Source organism: Eulemur rufifrons, chromosome 14 (genome assembly GCF_041146395.1).
Source record: "Eulemur rufifrons isolate Redbay chromosome 14, OSU_ERuf_1, whole genome shotgun sequence".
NCBI classification, from domain to species: Eukaryota; Metazoa; Chordata; class Mammalia; order Primates; family Lemuridae; genus Eulemur; species Eulemur rufifrons.
In genome coordinates this window covers 13,334,083-13,352,883 of record NC_090996.1, presented here as the reverse complement: position 1 = coordinate 13,352,883, position 18,801 = coordinate 13,334,083, and the positions used below count along the sequence as shown (strand labels likewise).

Genomic DNA, 18,801 nt, shown 5'->3' with positions numbered 1-18,801 from the left:
GGTATAGGTTGCAGCTGGGCCAGGCTCCAAGGGGCAGTGCCTGGGGTGATCCCCCCCAATCTGCTGGTGCACTCTGCTCCCAGAGACCCTCCCTGGGCAAGTGCAGGGAACATGCATTTAAGGTACTTAGAGTACTGTCACTGTCACTGCCACATGGAGCCCGCCTTTCCAAGGCACTGTCATTCAGATTAGTAACAAAGTTCAGGCAGCCCAACGGGAAGGGCTCCCGGCAGTGGCAGGCCCCCCAGCCCATGCCCAGGTGACCACCTGTCTTCAAAGCCTGCATCCTGAGGAGAGGCAGAAAAGAACGGGCATCTAGATCTTTTTTCCCACTTCAATCCTTGAAATGCATCTGAGGAGCTGATGGTGGCTTGACAGTGCCTGATTTCCTGACAACCTGGGCGCCAGAGCCCTGTTGTGGCCCACACACAGCACAGCCCTAAAGGCATTGGGCTCAGCCCCATCACTGAGGTCTGTGTACTCCCAACTTCCCAGAACCCCAGGGCAACACAAGGACAAGGAAGGCCAACACTGGAGGACAGAGGACGTCTGCGGTCAGGAGAGCTGGCTCCCAGCTGGGCAGTCAGAAGCTTCAGGCCTCTGCTTGGCAAAGAGGCGGTGCAGTGCCTCAGGTGTAGCGAGAGACCTGGGCCAGACAGGAGGGAGGAAGGTGGCTGAGAATGCGGCAGGCCCAAGCTCTCATCTGACCCCAGGAAAAGGACAGCTGCCCTCACCCCCTGGGGGGGCCAGGCCATCACCCTCCACCTGCCTCCGCCACCAGCCGCTGAGAGAATACACAGGAGGGAGGGAAGGACAGAGGACCTCCTGCGTGGGCCCTGCCACAACAGGTGCTGCACAGCTGGCAGAGTGGGCAGTACCTTGGGTGGGCGCCCCGCTAGGTGGCATTTGGGGTTATTTGCCCTCCAGGGGAGCCCACTCCTCCCCGCAGAAAACCTTGGGGGAAAAGCTATTCAATCACCCGGCTGGTGCAGAGGCGTCTTCCCAGCAATGGGCTGCCCAGGCCCCTCCCAGCCACCTCGAGATGATCTTTTGTTTGGCCAAAGTTTCAGGACCATCCAGCTCTCCACAGCTGCCTGACCTGGGTAACCGATTTCTACTTTGACTTTTTAGGAATTCAAGTAGGCCATGGAAACTGGGTAAGTTCAGAGTAAACAAGAACAAACATTTTAGATAAATGACAGAACAAAACTCACACAAGATGGTTCTCTGCTGCTGTCTGATCTGAATGGGCCTTAAAAGGGAAGAGAGGAGGCCTCGTAAATGGTCACTGTGGTGGCACCTGGGCGTGGATGTGAGGGACAGTGTCTTGCCCTCCTGGCACTGGGCAATGCCCTGAGGGGCTGCAATGCACAGCCGGCCCGTGGGGCTTCCCAGGCCTGTTGGACAGGCTCTGCTACCTCCTCATGGGACCAACCTCGAGCTTCCGTGAGGAGGGAGAGCCCCCCGAGCACAGGCCTCTGGGTCCCAAGTGCGATGCTCACGGCTGCCTTGCTTCCCAGGGCTCAGCTCGGGGCCCTGGGTCCTTGACCTGCAGCTATGCACAGAGCAGAAAGGGCCACTCTTGACGGGTCCCGGATGGGGGTGGCAGTGCCAATCTCTCAGCTTTCTCCAACTCCACTCTGTGCTACTTGTCTTTATTATGGACGCATCTGTGCGGTGGGAAGGCAGGCCTACATGGTTTGTAACTCAGACAGGCTTCTCCTGTTGTCTGCTAGGGGAACTGGAATGGAGGCAAATCATTTCCTCTTCGTCATTTTCTGCAAGGATGTGAGTGACACAGCAGAGACAGGGCCACCACGCTTGACTCTCCAGGAAGAGGGCTTCACTGCCCTTCTCTCTCTGGCCCAGTGAAGGCCAGATCGATCCTGTTACAAGCACCCAGAGGGCTACCAGCTTGTGGCCACCCTTCAAGGAGCTGTGGCCCTTCCCAGAGAAGGAGCACAAGAAAACCAACCTACCCTCCCACACCCTCCATCCCTCCTTGGAAGGCATCGGTGGAGCCCTCAGCCCTGAGGGAGGGATGAGTTCTCTATCCTACAACCCGAGGGCACGGGCTCCTCCGATGCCTGGTGGGGACTCGTGGTGGGGATGGGGGACCAGGAACGGGTCTGGGCCATCAGAAGCGATGCCGTGGCTGGGGGCCAAAGTGCATAGGCAAGTTGTGCTCTAGGGGCACATGGACAGGGCCAAAGTCATAGTTGACCCGCACATTGGGCAGCGGGGGCACGTAGGGTGCGGGGATAGGGCCCATGTTGAGTGGGAAGTTGTTGAACATGGGCCGCACGGGCGGCAGGGGGAAGGGCGGGTGCACGAAGGCGTAGGGAGGCATCTGTGGCTGGTGCAGGTTCTGCGGGACGGGCCTCGGGAGGGCTTCCATCCTCTGCACCTTCTCCGGAGGCTTGTCCAGCGGGGGCCCGATGCGTTTGAAGGTGTTCTCTGAAAGGGAGATGGGACATGGTTGAGAAAAACAGGTTAGACCAACTTAGCTGGATCTAGGTTGAGACGGCCGCACTCACCGCCCTGGTCCCACCCGCCAGAGCTGGGGGAACCAAAGGGAGCCTGGAGCAGTTGGTGTGTGTGGGGGTGACCTCGGACTTGCAGCACACTCTGTGTGGAGGGTGGTGTCCCAACAAGAAGGTTGATTAAAGCATAGAATGTGAAACAGACACCCACCCCCAACTGCCATTACGAGAAACCAAGGACAAACTATTCTTTCTCAAGAGTGTCACGCTCCCCAGCGGTGGCCTGGAAGGCCCCATCCATCCAGCTCCACATGGGGCATCCTTTAGAGCTAGAGCCTTGCGGGGCCACCCTCAGCACCTCCATTCTTTTCCTTTTTTAACCTCAAAAGGGTCAGGGTGGGCCTACTGTTTCTTTAGTTGGGTCTGGTTTCTGTTTGCTTCCTGAGCGCAAACCTACCCCTTGGGACTTCCCCACCACCAAGGAGATACCCAAACCACAGCCAAGGCTTTGGTGACCTTCCCACCAGCCTGAACAGTGGCCTTGTGGGTGGACACTTGAGGGGGCAGTACCCCCCCATCCTTCCGGCTGGGTTGAGGGCCAGTGGCGGGACCCCCATGTGGCCCTGGGCTGCCACATGCTTGGCACGGCTCTGCTGCAGGGGGAACTCTTGCCTCCGTTCTTTCTTTTCTGTTCCTCTTCAGCCTCCTTCTGGATTTCCTCAATTAGCTTCTCATCATCTTCCTAAAATAAAAAGCAACGAAAAGGATGAGTGTGTAGCTTCACAGAGTGCTGAGGCCCCTGGGGACACAGGTGAGGCTACCCGTGGCTGGCCAGCAGCAGGAAATGAGCCAGAAACCTGCTGCCGGCCAGCGGGGTCTCAGGCCTGTGTCCCCTGTCCCCTCACTCCCATTTCCCCAAGAATCTTCTTCATCAACTGGACAGTGTTCCATGAGGAAGACCATGGGAAAGGCTGGGGACAGGGGGTCTGTGCACAGGAAGTGGCCACTTAGGGGTGGGGGGAGAGCCTGCTGTTCACTAGGCTGTACAGCTCGCAGAGGGAACTTGCGGCAGCTTGGGGAAGGGCAGGTGGTGAGTGAAGGGTTGGGGAGGGGGTGGTGGGGGCAAGCCTGGCCCAAGAAGTTTCACATCCTGAGTCTACAAACTCTTGAGCATAGCAGCCCTCTGCAGGGCCCAGAGAAGTCTTGCTGAAGCCCTGAAGTGAGCTGGACAAACGTCCAGGCAGGCCCTGCTGACCCCCAAAGCTGGCCTATGGCTCCTGGATAGCTGGGGGGCTAGAGCTGCAGCAGAACAGTGGCAGGGGTCAGATCTCAGGACAAGAAGGGAGGGCACAGCAGCTTACAGACAGCCCCCTATATAGATCATGCTGTCTCCTCTTCCCAAACCCAACCCTTGGTGGGCATGGAATAACACATGCAATTCAAACTTGGGTTAGTCCAGCTTTGGACAGGAACCAGAGGCACTCGGAGTGCAGGCAGACGTGTGCACTTCTCCAGAGAAGCTCAGGGGCCACAATGGGCAAGCCCAGGCAGCTGGGTTTGTGCCACATGCCGTTCCCACAGCTCTGCTGAACAGCAGGCACCAGGGTGGGAGAAGCGGGCTGCTGCCCAGTGACAGCCCACCCCACCCACGCCTGTTTCATCAGCGGTGCTGGGACTCAACCCACTCCTCCGCGACCCAGAAAGAGGCTTTCCAGTTTACTGTAGGACCAGATGCTCAATGGACTGAAAAAGCCCACCAAGAGGGTGCACGTATTTCCTGGCCAGCTGCAGGGCTGCTGATGGCAGCATCTCACTCAGAACTGAAGCCAGGCATGGCCACAGAGGGCCACAGGTCTAAGGCGTGGCCCCCAGAGGGCTGAGGCTCCACGAGGAGCAGAGCAGGACTCAGGAGCAAACACCAGATGCGCCAACCGTGCCGACGCAGCCCAAATGAGAGACTGGGCCACAACCGGAAGGGGCTCTGTTCCCTGGGGTCCCCTAGGAGCTTCTCTAGGAGTTTAAAGCAGCCAGGATGGAGAGAAGTGAGAGAAGCAAAGGAACCCAATATGGGGGGCGGGGATGAGCAAGCCCCGGCAACGCGAGGGGTCTAATGGAAACACCCATTCATTCCCCCAGACACGGCATCAAGCCTAAACATCCAGCTGGTTTCTTTGCTTTGGGCTGGAGCAGTATCAGTAATACTACTGGATATATCTGGATCATTCATGCTGATCTGGGGACACCCATGGAACTTCTGAGATATGAACACAGGGTCAGAGCAGAGCACGTGAGCTTAATAACGCAAGTTATTAATGTCACAGCCAAGATAGTAATTAGTGATTTCATGCACGGTTATTTATGAACCTCATCATGTACCCAAGTCTTTTCAGCAGAGGGAGCCTCACCTGGCCATGTGTTCTGAGCAAGGCATGGGGAAGAGGAGAAAGGTGAAGCTCCCCTCACATATTTCAGAGGCTGTAAAATGCCCGGGCACATGAGAGAATCCTATGTCTGCGAGGAATCCTGTGGGCACCATGGCTTTCTCCCAGGTAATGCATAAAAACCCAGACGTGGCCATCTGGCCTCTGGGAACACTCCACAGGGGAACCTCCTACTTTACAAAGTAGTCACTGAACAGATCAACACCAAGGGCTCCTGTAACTCAACAGGGCTGGATGGACAGTGTGAAGGTAAATTCCATGAACTGTCTAGATTAGGAGCTGGCAAACTCTTCATTTTGCAGCCAGTAGCAGGTCTAGGAAAAAAGATTAAAAACAAAAAAGTAAAGGAAAATGATGAAGAGAACTGGGACGAAGGAGAGTAGCGGGTCCACCCTCTCCACGAAGTGACCTCGGCAAGGGCCTTAGTATCACCCCTGTGTCTTGGAGGCTCATCTGTAAGATGGGCTGCTGTAAGGACTGAATGAGCTAACGCACGGAAAAGGCAAAATGCTCGTTACCAGGGAACAAGAAAACTGAAAAATGGCAGGGATGAAGATTTTAGGAAGATGAGATGTGGTACACACTGGGAGATGCCCCCAGTATTTCTTTCAGTGGCTTCTTCACGGAACCAGTAAGACAAGCTTCCTGACCCTGGTCACTTAGTAATTATTACTACTAGTGTGACATCACCACCTCCTCCCGACCTCCAGCACCTCACCTAAATGTAGCCTGCCAGCCCCAGAGGGGCACTTAAGGCCTCCGGCAGCACAAGGAGGCATCTTAGAAGTCATCTGTTCCAACTTCTTTGGAGTATGGAAACTGAGGTCCCGAGAGGTAACTTTTTTCAAGTTAAGGCTAGTTGGTGGTGGACTAGGACAAACACTTTATATATTCCACAGGGTCAAACAGTCTCTTAGAGAAAATCCACACAGAAAGGACGTCTCAAAGGTTCCTGTCATTGTTGCTTAGTAGATTTGAAAATTTGGGGGGTATATTCATTGTGTCACTCACACACCCGTACTGAGTCCCCACCAGGCACTAGGCACTGTGCTGGATGCTGGGGACATAGGAAAGAACGCGGCAGCCCACGGTACCTCTCCGCATGGAGCTAACATTTCTGGGTTGTGGCCACAGTTTTCGATGGCATTCCATTTTGATATTCCACATGTGTTTAAAGGATAATTTCACAGCATTAAAGACCCACCACTATACCACTATACCACTCTTCTCCTCAGATCCTCTCATGACATTTCTGTCAGGATAAATAAAACAAGAGGGATAGGAGAGGCTTTCCTTTTGAGTGGATGATCCCAGGCCCCTGTGGCACTGCCAAGGGTGGCCGCATGCAGGCCACCTGCCTGATTTTAACACTAAGCTTCCTGTGATGAATTCAAATGCTCCTGAATAAATCCAATCTAAGAACTCCCTCAGGAGGGTCTGAGGAACTTGCATAGGTGGGTGTCAGTCCCACTTCCGGATACAGACCTGCCAGTATCAGGAGGACGGAGCAGAGAGGTCCTCCCCCATGGCAGAATCTCAGCTTGCCCTGCCACTCAGAGTTTTTCCTGGACAGGAGGAGGGGAGCCTCAGAGTCCTGAGGAAATACGTGTCCCCCACCTTTTGAAGAGAGCCACTGGGGACGACTTGCTGAGTGGACTCAAGACCACTTGTCTTTAACCCATCTTAGGAGTCCACAGTGCCTTGGAGTTTGAAGAGAGTCTGGTCTGTATTTCCACAGAAAGTGCTGGGGCTCAACTATTCTGAGCTATGATTTTACCAAAAATCATGTGGAAATGTCAGTTATACCTAGGATATGGCGTAGATGTTTCAGATTTCAACCTTCTCTAACAGGTCAAAGTCATAGGACATGGTGTTTAGTAACATTAAAAATTAAAAAGTCTCAAGAAGAAATTACACTTTCAGCCAATATGTTAGACTCTAAGAAGATTTCTTCATTTGAGGTGGAAGCTCCTTTCATAAGAAGTTTCTCTGAGAATTTGAAATTCCTCAAGTCTAGAGTGAAAGACAGACTGAACTGTACACCTAAAAATGGCAGGCTGGGCACAGTGGCTCATGCCTGTAGTCCCAGCACTTTGGGAGGCTGAGGCAGTGGGAGGATGGCTTGAGCCTGGGAGTTTGAGGTTGCAGTGAGTTATGATCATGTCCTGCACACCAGCCTGGGTGACAGAGTGAGGCCCTTTCTCAAAAAACAAACAAACAAATGAATTTTATCTCACATTTTACCATAATTAAAAATATTAATAAACAGAAGAGGGAAGGCAGGTTTAGGACTGATTTTGACGTTAAACATGAAGACTGGTCTTCATCAGACACTTTCTGGTTTGGGTTAGAGGCCAGCCCCTTGGAAGACACTCTAGGCATCCTGAGTACCATCATCCTGTGGAGAGGGCACTTGTAAAAAGGCCATGGTGCAGATCTAGGATACACCTGGGCTGCTGGAGTGGGGAACAACAAAGTTAGAAGATGATGAGGGCCAGGGTTGCTGAGCTGCACCACAAGACCTTCTGCCCCTCTGGGCTGACATGGACAGGAAGTCCGGCTGGCGGGAGCTGCTGAGGACGGGGTGAACTCAGGCACTGAACTAATCTTAACGCAGTGCTGGCTTCTTCACAGAGGCAGCTGGCATGATGGCAGAACTATAGCTCTGGGGCTCCAGCCCTGGGCTTAGGTCCAGCTCTACCCCTGCTACCTAATCTGGAGCCCCCTGGAGCCCACACATCGTAAAAGACAGGCTTGTTGTTGTGAGAAGCAAATGAACTGTCTCTTATACAGTGTCAAGCACAGGGATATTAGTTAGCACTGAGAGTTCACTGTGTCCAGCCCCTGTTCTATGTACTTCATATAGGTTTAAACTTCACAACAGCTCTATGAGTCAGTTACTATTAATTATAATAATTCCCAGAGTACAGATGAGGAAACTGTAGCACAGCGGGATTCTGATTCAGGCAATCTAGTCTCAAAGCCTGAGGTTTTTTCTTTTGGAGACAGAGTCAGTCTGTTGCCGAGGATAAAGTACAGTAACATCAGCCTAGCTCACAGCAAAATCAAACTCCTGGGCTCAAGGGATCCTCCTGCCTCAGTCTCCCGAGTAGCTGGGACTACAGGCATGCACCAAGATGCTCGGCTAATTTTTCTATTTTTAGTAGAGAAGGGGTCTCACTCTGGTCTTGAACTCCTGAGTTCAAGTGACCCTCCTGCTTCAGCCTCCCAGAGTGCTACGATTATAGGCGTGAGCCATTGCGCCTGGCCTGTTTTTTAAGTGACAGGGTCTTGCCATGTTGCCCAGGCTGGTCTTGAACACCTGGCCTCAAGTGATCCTCCTGCCTCAGCCTCCCAAAGTGCTAGGATTGTAAGTGTGAGCTACCATGCCTGGCTAAAGGCTGAGCTGTTAACCACATAAACCCTGGTTTCTGAATTGGAGCTTCTGGCGAGCATGACTGGAGAACTCTGCCTCCCTGCCCCAGTGTACTGTGTCAGAGGCGACTATTTTAAGGCTCCGTTTTGTTCCTAGAAAGAGTGTATCTTACTATGTTTGAAATTTAGGAGGGTTCCTTCTCTTTGGGATGGGCAGAACTCTGAAACTTTTCTCCACTAAATACAATAAGTAATAGGGCAAAACAAAAGACCTCTATTCAAGGAGATGAATAGCCAATAAAGCAGAGAAAGGAGCCATGCATGTCCCTTGGGTACTTTTAGGGAATGATCCTTATTTTCTTGGGCTCTGCTCACCTAGAAGGGTATGTGCTATCCCACCTGACGGCTTCCAACTGACAGTTCCATGGCACTTGGCCTTTGGGGTAAAAGCCAGTAGCTTCCTCTCATGTAGAGTGGGAGTAGGGAGCTCAGGGAACCCCACAAATCTCACCTCTTGAGCCAGAAACCTCAGCTGCAGACCAGGGTCCACCACTGAGACAAAATGGCTTTAATGCTGCACTTGGTAACTAAGTTTCCAGTGGCCTCTGACCAGGGCACTGATCTCACAGCTGCTGTTTTTGGCCTATCCCGAGGACGGATACTAACACTTTCTAAGATTCCCTTGCCTGACTTGTTTTCTCAGGCTATCAAGTTATGGGAATATTATAGAGGCCACGGAATTTTCTCTTTCTGCTCTCTTCTTGCCACACAAAAACCATAGATTCTCACACACATTAAAAAAGAAAAAGTCATTTTTTCTCTTCTCAATGTTTAAAATAATATATATCCATTAAAACAATCATAGAAAAAGTTTCACAAAACACAAGTAGAAAAAAATCACCCGTAATTCCTCACCAGAGACAATTCCTAGCAACATTTTGGTCAATTTTCCACTAGCTGTTTCTGAATCCACAACTCACTGTCAAGACCCACTGAGATTCCATTGTAGAATGCCATGCTCAGCACCTGCAAGGCATGTTCCACTCACATATGGCCTCTCTTCACCAGAGGCTGGCAGGGCTGTTACAGGGGGAGGAGGCAGAGCCATGCTGGACTACCCGAGGTGAGCAGTGCGGTGGGATGGGGCAGGAGGTCTGGACTCACAGGCCAGGGTGCTGGCGCAGTTCCCCACGCTGCAGGGCACCTGGCTGGGCTGTCAGGTTCTGCCCTCAGCAGAGGTGGAGGCTAATTTGGATCTGTTTGAGGCCTGAGCTCCCCTTCACACCCTGTGTGGCCAGGCGGGAACTGTGGGAGGAGCAGCCTGCTGGTGCCTGTACCTACTGCCATGGACCTCCCGGCAGACCATGCTGACAGCCCCCAGAGCTGCAGGCTCAGCACTTGCAGCCCTGGCCTCAAGCAGAGGCTATATCAAGGATCCAGAAGGCCTGGATAAGTTCCCTTCTCTGTCCCTTTTCTGGCCCCTCCTAATTCCAGTGAAAAATTTCAAACAGCTCCACAGAATGGTCCTGCCAATGAGCCAGGCTGGGCTGAGATGAGGGAGCGGATGCTGGTCAGCATCTGAGATGTCCCAAGATCACAGCAGGATCTCAAAAGACTAAGGGTAACGATGCTACCCGCAGCCACTCCGGGGCGGGGGGTGGGAACCCATGAACCAGAACTGAATGCCATGAGGACCATAAAGGAAGCATGCAAAGCCCCCCCACATGTAGCATCAAGGACGAAGGATCAAAGCAGGATAAAGAGGGATGTGAAATGGAGCCTCGCCCACCAGCAGATCTGGAAGAGCACTTTAAATAAAGAAGTGAGTGGATTGCATCTTAACAGGGAGAAGGTTTTATTTCCTTTCCTTGAATTCTTTTGAGCTCAGCAGGACACAGAAGGTTCTGAGTCTGACACAGAAGCCTGCTTGCTCCAGCCTGCTGGCTTTGAGAAGGTGGGGTGGAGGAGGGAAGAGGCGCAGCCAGAGTTTAGGGGATGGCAGAGCTCAGCCTCCCTAGAAACTGGCTGCAGCTGCAGCTGACGGCAGGAAGTGAGGTAGAATTCAACAGAGAGGTTTTAATTAAGAAGGGAAAAGCACCCCCAACTTGTCCCTCAACAACAAAGCCCCACAGCTCTGTCTATGCAGCAGAGTCTGGAGAAAACGAAGGAAGAGAAACTAGAAGTGGTTAAAAGGAGAAAAAGAGAGTGTTTCCATAAATCAGATATTAACAGTAATTACCAGCCACAGCCCAGTGGTTCCTAAAATAGATGTTTGAGCACTTGGCACAAAGCTGTTCTTGCCAAGGCCTTTGAAAGTCCTTCTGAGCCTGTTTTTTCAATGTTGCTGGTCACCAGGGGTGGCTGCCCACTTGCCTGCAGGCCAGCCTCCTGTGACCATCAGGAAGGCTGGGTGACTTTTCTTCTTCATTTAACTTTTCTCCCCCTAGAAAGGTGACCAGGAATTGCAAGTCAACTGCTGCTTCCCTTCCTGTGAATTTGGGGGTGGGGATGGGGCTGGGATTCAGGTCATGTGTGGCCACAGCTGTTGTTAATAAACTTGCAATGATTTCATGAAAGGCTTCCAAAGAGCTGAAGATTTAGTTTCAAATTATTCCCAGATCAGCTGCAGATCGCCTGAGCAACAGCAGGCCCTACCCCCCACCCCTAGCTGTCCCCAGCAACAGGAAATTGGGGGGGAGGTGGTGGTGGGGGGAAAGCCCAGCAGAGCACACACGCCATGCAGCTGTGGTCAGGATGGCCCCTTGGGGGCTGGGCAGTACGGGGGAGGAGCAAACATTACACAGGCTCTGGGCTGGCCTGCGGCTTCTGCAGCCATCTCCCCAGGCCAAAGAGGCCTTGCACCCAAATACCTTTCTGTCTAAGAGTGCCTCCTCCACAAGGACTGGGAGGTGGGAGTGGAATGTGGCCATGTTTTGACTCCCATTCAGGGTCAAGTGCACAGCCTAGGGCCTGTTGGGATCAGCTGAAGACGACACGCACCAACGCGCCATGTTTACTGGATTGTGCTGTCTGTCCTCCTTGGGAAAGTGCCTTAGTGACACTGAAATCCAATCTGGGACATTGCTGGGGTGGCGAAGCTGCCAGGGCCCCTTTCCACAATTTGCAGCTTGCTACATGCAGAAGGAGTCCAGTGAAGGTCCCCACCCCTCTGCAAGGCCCATCTAGTTCACGGGGCTCAGGGATGCTGTGGGCACCTGTAGGCTCTCCCGTACTTGTGGAAGGAGCCAGATACTGGTCAGAAGACCTAGGCTCACATCCTGGTGTTACCAAGCTCAGGATCCTGGGCTAGTGATCTGAACATTGTTTTCCTCATAAGCAAAATGGGAGACTGGTGCCCCCACCATGCTGGACCCAACATTCTGCAAACCAGGCTCAGGTGGCATTGAGCTGTGTGGCTGCAAGGGGAAGAGGAAGAAACTGAGGTCAGTTTTTTGACAGTTCAAGGATCACACTCATTTTCTTACACAGAAACAGTGGTATTTATGACAGCGACTAGAAATAACAAGCTAAGGCCAACTGTGGAGGCTGGATGATGGGGCAACACAGGGACTCACTTCACTACTCTTTTTTCTTTTGTAGAAAGTAAATTTACAAAGTTAAGGAAGAAGCGCCAAAGCCAAAAATTAGTTTCCATCCTGAAGTCTGGAATACTGTTCCTTACCGGTTTATACCCTTTTCTCATCCATGCTCTCTTGCATACTCTCCCTCTTCCATTCCTGCAACATCACAGCCTTCCCTGGCCACTCAAGCCAGGTCTCAAAGGTGCCCAGTGCTCTCCCCCGGCCCAACCCTCCAGAAGATGCTGTGTTCCTCAGACGAGGACCCTGCCTGGTGGTGTAGGAGCCACTGAGGGGAGAAGACAGGCCTGGGGGCTCAGTTTCAGACGGGGAACAAATGACCTGGGGTGGAAACCTGTGCTATCATTTACTGGCCACAGTCTTCAGCAAGTTTCCTCATTTGTGAAACTAGGATGACACATGTGCTTTTGAGTATTGTTACAGAATTAAATATGTTAACATAAATAAATGTTAGGTTCAATCCACTGCTGGTTTGGAAAAATGAGAATGTCCAACCAAATGGCTAGGCGGTAACTGTCCCAAATTGTGAACTGGCAGTAAAAGCCCTAGGGTTTTATTTGAACTGAACAGGCTTCAAACTCTTATATTCAAAAAACAAAGAAGCTGTAGAAAACAATTCTCTGTGGTTTCTTGTAGCCAAAACCCAAGACAAATACGGACTTTGTTTCGTGTTTAGAGAGAACGTGCTGTTATGAATTCTGCCACACTTCTAGACTGCCAGGTGATTGTTCTCGCTGTAGCTTCTAGCAGTAACGTAAAGATATAACTCACCTACTCCCTTAGCTACCACTCATGCGGCCGAGTGTGGACAGGAAAAAGAGTCAGTATATCTCTTCTCCTACTGCAAAATAACTGTTCATTTTCATGTTGAGATTTGGCTTTGCATTCTGCCCCTAATCCAGAAAACTGTGGTTTGCTGTGACTATTTGCTTCTGTTTTTTTTCCCTCCCTAAAGATATTTTATTTTATAAGATGCTTGGTTGAATGTTTTTGGCTTATTTTTGATAACTAACAGAGAAAGAAAGTTACTATTCACCACTTGAGCTCTTAATACGGAGTTAGTTCAGGTTCCCAAGCAATCTCTAGTCATTAAGGATGAAAACTCAACTTCTCTTCAAACCATGACAGAACAACTCCCTTGCTGACAAATAAGAGATTCTTCCTGGCCTTGCTGGTTAATTAAGCCAGAGAACGGGCTCATATGACAGTACATGCTTTGTTTCACTGAACTTCTGAATGGCTTTGTGTTCTCAGAAGCCCCAACAGATGCTGGGCTGGAATTCAATCGGTCTCCTGGTGAGAATCAAGGAAATGGGGCTGATCCCTGTTTTGATGGGAACGGGACAAATGGAACAAGATCTCTGGCTGTGGCTACCAGGGGAAATTGGAGGGATTTGTATTTGCCTGACCTTCCTTTCAAATTTTACTTTGAGCAAATAAAGACCCTTTCTCAGGTTAGAAGATGATAATTCAACAAGAAAACAAGGGGGCAATTGCAGGTACAGCACCCAAACAAGGTACCAACAGTACATGAGAAAACTTTATAATCAATTCCATGTGTGGGAAGAAAGGGCGGTGGCAGGAGAAGAAATAAGAACAAGAGGGAGAAGAAAGTAAACAGCGCTGAGAATAGACCAGACTATTAAACGCCCGCCCTCATGTGCTGACTCCCACTCTGTTCTTTGTTTCTGGAGATGAAATACAGCCCGAGGAGCACATCGGAGCTCCAGCTGAAGAGAAGGGATCCTATTTCCTCATGAAGTTCCTAGAGCTTGTTGGCCCCCAGTGCTGGATGGGACAGAGGAAGTGAGTCAGCAGAAGGAGCAGGCCTGCAACCATGGGCACAAAGGGCAGTGTGGCTGACCCCTTCTACTCGCCCAGCAACAGAAGGATGACTTGGGCTTTCTCTGTACAAAAATCCTCCCTTTCCTCCACATACTTCCTCACTGACAGCAGGATGTGCTTGCTAAGGGTCTCACTGGGTCATGCGCTATGTGATCACAGCGATTCCTGAGGTCTCTTAGCCCAGATTTTCACCCAGTGAGGAGCCTGTTCCCTGACAGGACATTCCTACAATGGGGACACCTGGTTTCCACAGAGGACTCACACTGCTTTTCAAAACTGTGGATAGCTCTGAGGATCACACCTTTCTTTAACATGGGCTATGGCTGGCCTCCACATCCCATTCGTGGCCACCAGAATGGTCTGCTGTGACCTTTACAAGGGGGCCAGCCTGTAACCCTGGCATCTTCTCTCATTAGGCATGCTAGAGATTTTCTGCACCACAGGTAAAGATTGGTGACTAACACGATTTTTTCTTTGGCTTATAAATGCTGATCATTACTTTGTAAGGTATTTGGATGAATGGCTGATTTTTAAAAACTGGGAGATTTCCTACCTCTGTGGAGAATCTGAAGTTGCAACAGCTCTGGGCACAGTCCCATCTGGCAACAATCTGTGGCAGCTGAACAGCAGCCCCCGGGTGGGCCACATCCTCTCCCATTTGCCACAGTCCCTACCACACCCTGCTGCTCCTAGACCTGGCCGAAGTCATTCATCAGTCATTTCTGTTACTACCTGCCCTGAGGTAACTTAGGTCTATGACCCCAGCAATCCAAGCTGCTGGTTTTTATGTGAAAATCTTCCCGTTTTTTCTCCTCTATGTTTTTTTTTTTAAATATATATAGCATTACTTTTTGTACTATTCTAACATAATCATATATACAATTTGACATATCTATTTTTTTTGGATATTTAAATGTAGTTTCTAAATTTACACCAGTTTAAATCATTCAGTGACTAGTTTTATAGATAGAACTTTGTGAACTTGTCCAATTGTCTCCTTAGGATCTTTTACCAGTTAAGTGGAACTGTTAGGTCAAGGGTATACACATTAAAATTTCTGATTTGTACACCCCAATGTCCACTATGTCCAATTATATTCCATCAATAATCTATAAGGCTGGGTGTGGTGGCTCATGTCTGTAATCAAACACTTTCAAAGGCTGAGGCAGGAGGATCACTTGAGGCCAGAAGCTCAAGACCAGCCTGGGCAACACAGCAAGACTTCCATCTCTTAAAAAAAAAAAATTTAAAAATTAGCCGGGCATGGTGGCACATGCCTGTAGTTCTAGCTACTGGGAGGCTGAGGCAGGAGGATCGCTTGAGCCCCGGAGTTCATGGCTGCAGTGAGCTATGATCGTGCCACCGTACTCCAGCCTGGGCAACAGAGCAAGATCTTGTCTTAAAAACGACAAACAAAGAAGTGTATGAGATGCCCAACCAATCTGAAAAATACCTGCCAATCCAACAGGTGCTATTTGCATTTCCACTGATATTAGGGGTGGCTGTCACCCAATGCCACCATATCGTACAGGTAGGAAAGTAAGCAGCTTTCCACAAGGTTTTTATCCTCCTGGTAATTCCTCTCTTTCTACTGCCCCTGTCTATTTTTTCCCACTTGAGTGAACAGACTGTGAGTGGTTACCTCAGTATAACACTTCTTCTTCCACAGAAGTCTTTTTTTTTTTTTTTTTTTTTTTTGAGACAGAGTCTCGCTCTGTTGCCCGGGCTAGAGTGCCATGGCGTCAAGCTCACAGCAACCTCAAACTCCTGGGCTTAAACAATTCTTCTGCCGCAGCTTCCTGAGTAGCTGGGACTACAGGCATGTGCCACCATGCCTGGCTAATTTTTTTCTATATGTATTTTCAGTTGTGCATATAATTTCTTTCTATTTTTAGTAGAGATGGGGTCTCACTCTTGCTCAGGCTGGTCTCAAACTCCTGACCTCAAGCCATCCTCCCACCTTGGCCTCCCAGAGTGCTAGGATTACAGGTGTGAGCCACTGTACCTGGCCTTCCACAGAAGTCTTAAGTGGGCCCACGAAGGCCTAAAATCAAGACTGCTTTCCCAGTGTCTCTCATAGACATGTGAATGAGTTCTAGCTAATGGGACTGAAGTAGCTCTAGCTCCTGGAAACATTCCTTAAGAGATAGTTGGGAGGCTCTCTTGTCCCTTCTGGCTCCTTCTGCTGCTTGGAACATGGGTTTGTCAGCAGAGCTCCTTTTCAGACCATGACCACATGGGATCCTCGGCTATACTCTAGAGGAGGCAGAGCAATGTTGGAAGCAACTGGATCCTGGGAAGAGCTGCCAGCCCATTGCGAGACTGTCCACCCCTGTTACTTACACACGAGGGAGAAATAAACATCTACCTTGTTTACGGTAATATTTTTTGACTTTCTGTTGTTTGCAACTAAATCAATCCTTACTAACACAGGCATACTTATTGATTTCTGAATGTGTCACATAGCACTCCTTACAAATCAAGAACATTTATCTGAATCATATATATGTCACAACTATTTCCCCCAGTTTTTCTCTTATCTTTATCCTTGTTTATGGTGTCTTCTGCCAAAGAGTATTTATGTTTTTTAAGTCTGGCCTTGAAATGCTAAGAACCAAGATTATCCAAGTCATCCTTGTTTTGTCCACTCTCTCCATATAGTAGCCAGTGTGATCTTGAGAACATAATCCCCTGTGACAACATGCACTGACGCCCACTGCACTCAAGACCCGGCCCTAGCTCTTGGCCAGCCCCTCCCCAAACAGGCCCAAAGTCTGATTTCCTGGCAGGCTTGGCTGCTCCTCCAGGTCTCACTACAAACAACTCTGGCTCACACCACCATCCAGGGCGGGCCTCCCTCCCGTGCCTGCCGTTCTCTAGTGCATCACTTTTGTTATTCCAAAGCAGCACTAAATACACGACAGAGTCACGTTTTAGACTGCATTAGACTGTAAACCCCATGAAGTTTACTCCACATCTAGGCTTTTCTGTTCAGACCAGTTCTAGCAACACTGCATAGTTAAGAAAGAACAAATGAATAAATCTATCATTTTTCCAATGATTTGAAATGGTATTTTTTATTATGCCTAATTTCTTATAGGTCTGTTTCTGGTCTCTATTTTGTCCCTTCGATCTATTTGCCTATTCTTGTATTAGTCCATATGGTTTTGATTATCATAGCTTTATAGTAAAAATTAGTCTCACTTTCAAAATTACAGTCAATTAAAAAAAAATCCTACTGAATTTAGATGTGAATTACATTAAACTTCTAGGTGATTTTGGAGAGAGGTGATCTCTTCTGTAATGCTGCATGTCCCCTGTAAGGACAGGCTTTTTTCTCCACTGTCTGGGCCCCCTTCATTTTCCCCAGTGGAAGCTGAGAAGGGTCCATCTGTCACCAGGCCTGCCTCCTAGTGGGTCTTGGCACCCTTGTTCCATGTCAGCAGGGAACACGCTCTCACAGAGCATCACCTTTTGGTAGGACAAGTCTCCTCACATTATGCCATGGTTAATTTTTATAGATTAGCTTAGAACTGGCTGTGCTCATTTTTTAGTTTAAAAATCATTTTAAGAAGAATTGATCCCTCTTAAATATTAAAATTTATTTAAGAACAGAGCATATGTCTGCATATGTTCAAGGCTCTTTATGTTCTTAAATATAGTTTTGTGGTTTTCTTCATATTTCTATACATTTCTTTCTTTTTTTTTTGAGACAGAGTCTCACTGTCGCCCTGGCTAGAGTGCAGTGGTGTCATCATAGCTCACTGCAACTTCAAACTACTGGGCTCAAGTGATCTTCCTGCCTCAGCCTCCTGAGTAGCTGGAACTACAACAGTCCTGTGCCACCATGACCAGCTAATTTTTTCTGTTAATATTTTTAGTAAAGATGGGGTCTCCCTCTTACTCGGGTTGGTCTCAAACTCCTAAGCTCAAGGGATCCTCTCGCCTTGGTCACCCAGAGTGCTAGAAGTACAGGCATGAGCCACTGCAACCAAACTCTATACGCATTTCTTGTTAAAGTTCATTTCTAGGGTTTTTTTTTTTTTCCTTTTCTTTCTTTCTTTCTTTTTTTTTTTTTTTTTGTTGAGACAGAGTCTCACTTTGTTGCCCAGGCTAGAGTGAGTGCCGTGGCGTCAGCTTAGCTCACAGCAACCTCAGACTCCTCGGCTTAAGCGATCCTACTGCCTCAGCCTCCCGAGTAGCTGGGACTACAGGCATGCGCCACTATGCCCGGCTAATTTTTTTCTATATAGATTTTTAGTTGTCCATATAATGTCGTTCTATTTTTTTAGTAGAGACGGGGTCTCGCTCAGGCTGGTCTCGAACTCCTGACCTTGAGCAATCCACCCGCCTCGGCCTCCCAGAGTGCTAGGATTACAGGCGTGAGCCACCGCGCCCGGCTCTTTTTTTTTTTTTGAGACAGGTCTTGCTATGTTGCCCAGGCTGGTCTTGAATTCCTGGACTCAAGTGATCCTCTGGCCTCAGTCTTCCAAGTAGCTGGCATTACAGGCACATGCCGCTATGCCCGGCTTATTCTAAGGTATCTTATGATTTCTATTGCTATTGCGAATGGCATTATTTATATTTTGTATCTGGCCATCTTTCTGCTGCTTTTAATAACTTTCTAGTTGATTATTTTGTCCTTTTTCAGGTTTAAAATGTACACATAAAAGTGCTTAGAACAGCATCTGACACATGGTGCTATGACCATTTCTAGCATCTATACTTTTTATTTTATTTTCTTAGCTAACTGCATTGGCTACCACTTTCAGAACAAAATAGTAGTGACAGTCTTACACCTGACTTCACTGGGAATGCTTCTACATATTTTATTACTAAATACATGCTAACAAGTTTTGAAATCTAGAGTTTTAAAAAACCATATCAAGGAAGTATCTTTCTAATACTATTTTTTAAAGCTTATATCAAGAATAAATATTTTATTTTATTAAATGTCTTTTTATCATCTGAAGATACCATATGGTGAATTCTATCAATAGAGTTAGTATTAAACAATTATAGGAACAAACTCACTTGGTCATGCTTTCTATTTACTAA

General features: G+C 49.1%; 1 protein-coding gene across 1 annotated transcript in view; it reads right to left on the bottom strand.

Annotated features, from left to right (window-relative positions):
• Positions 1 to 285: 285 nt before the first annotated feature.
• Positions 286 to 18,801, bottom strand: part of RNF216 (ring finger protein 216) — a 157,602-nt gene continuing 139,086 nt past the window's right edge. Inside the window, exons 16-17 of the mRNA XM_069486600.1 lie at positions 3,156 to 3,225; positions 286 to 2,457 (exon numbers count right to left, since the gene is read on the bottom strand). Coding sequence (XP_069342701.1) covers positions 2,138 to 2,457; positions 3,156 to 3,225 — 390 coding nt within the window. The 3' untranslated portion in view covers positions 286 to 2,137. The remainder of the gene's footprint in view (positions 2,458 to 3,155; positions 3,226 to 18,801) is intronic.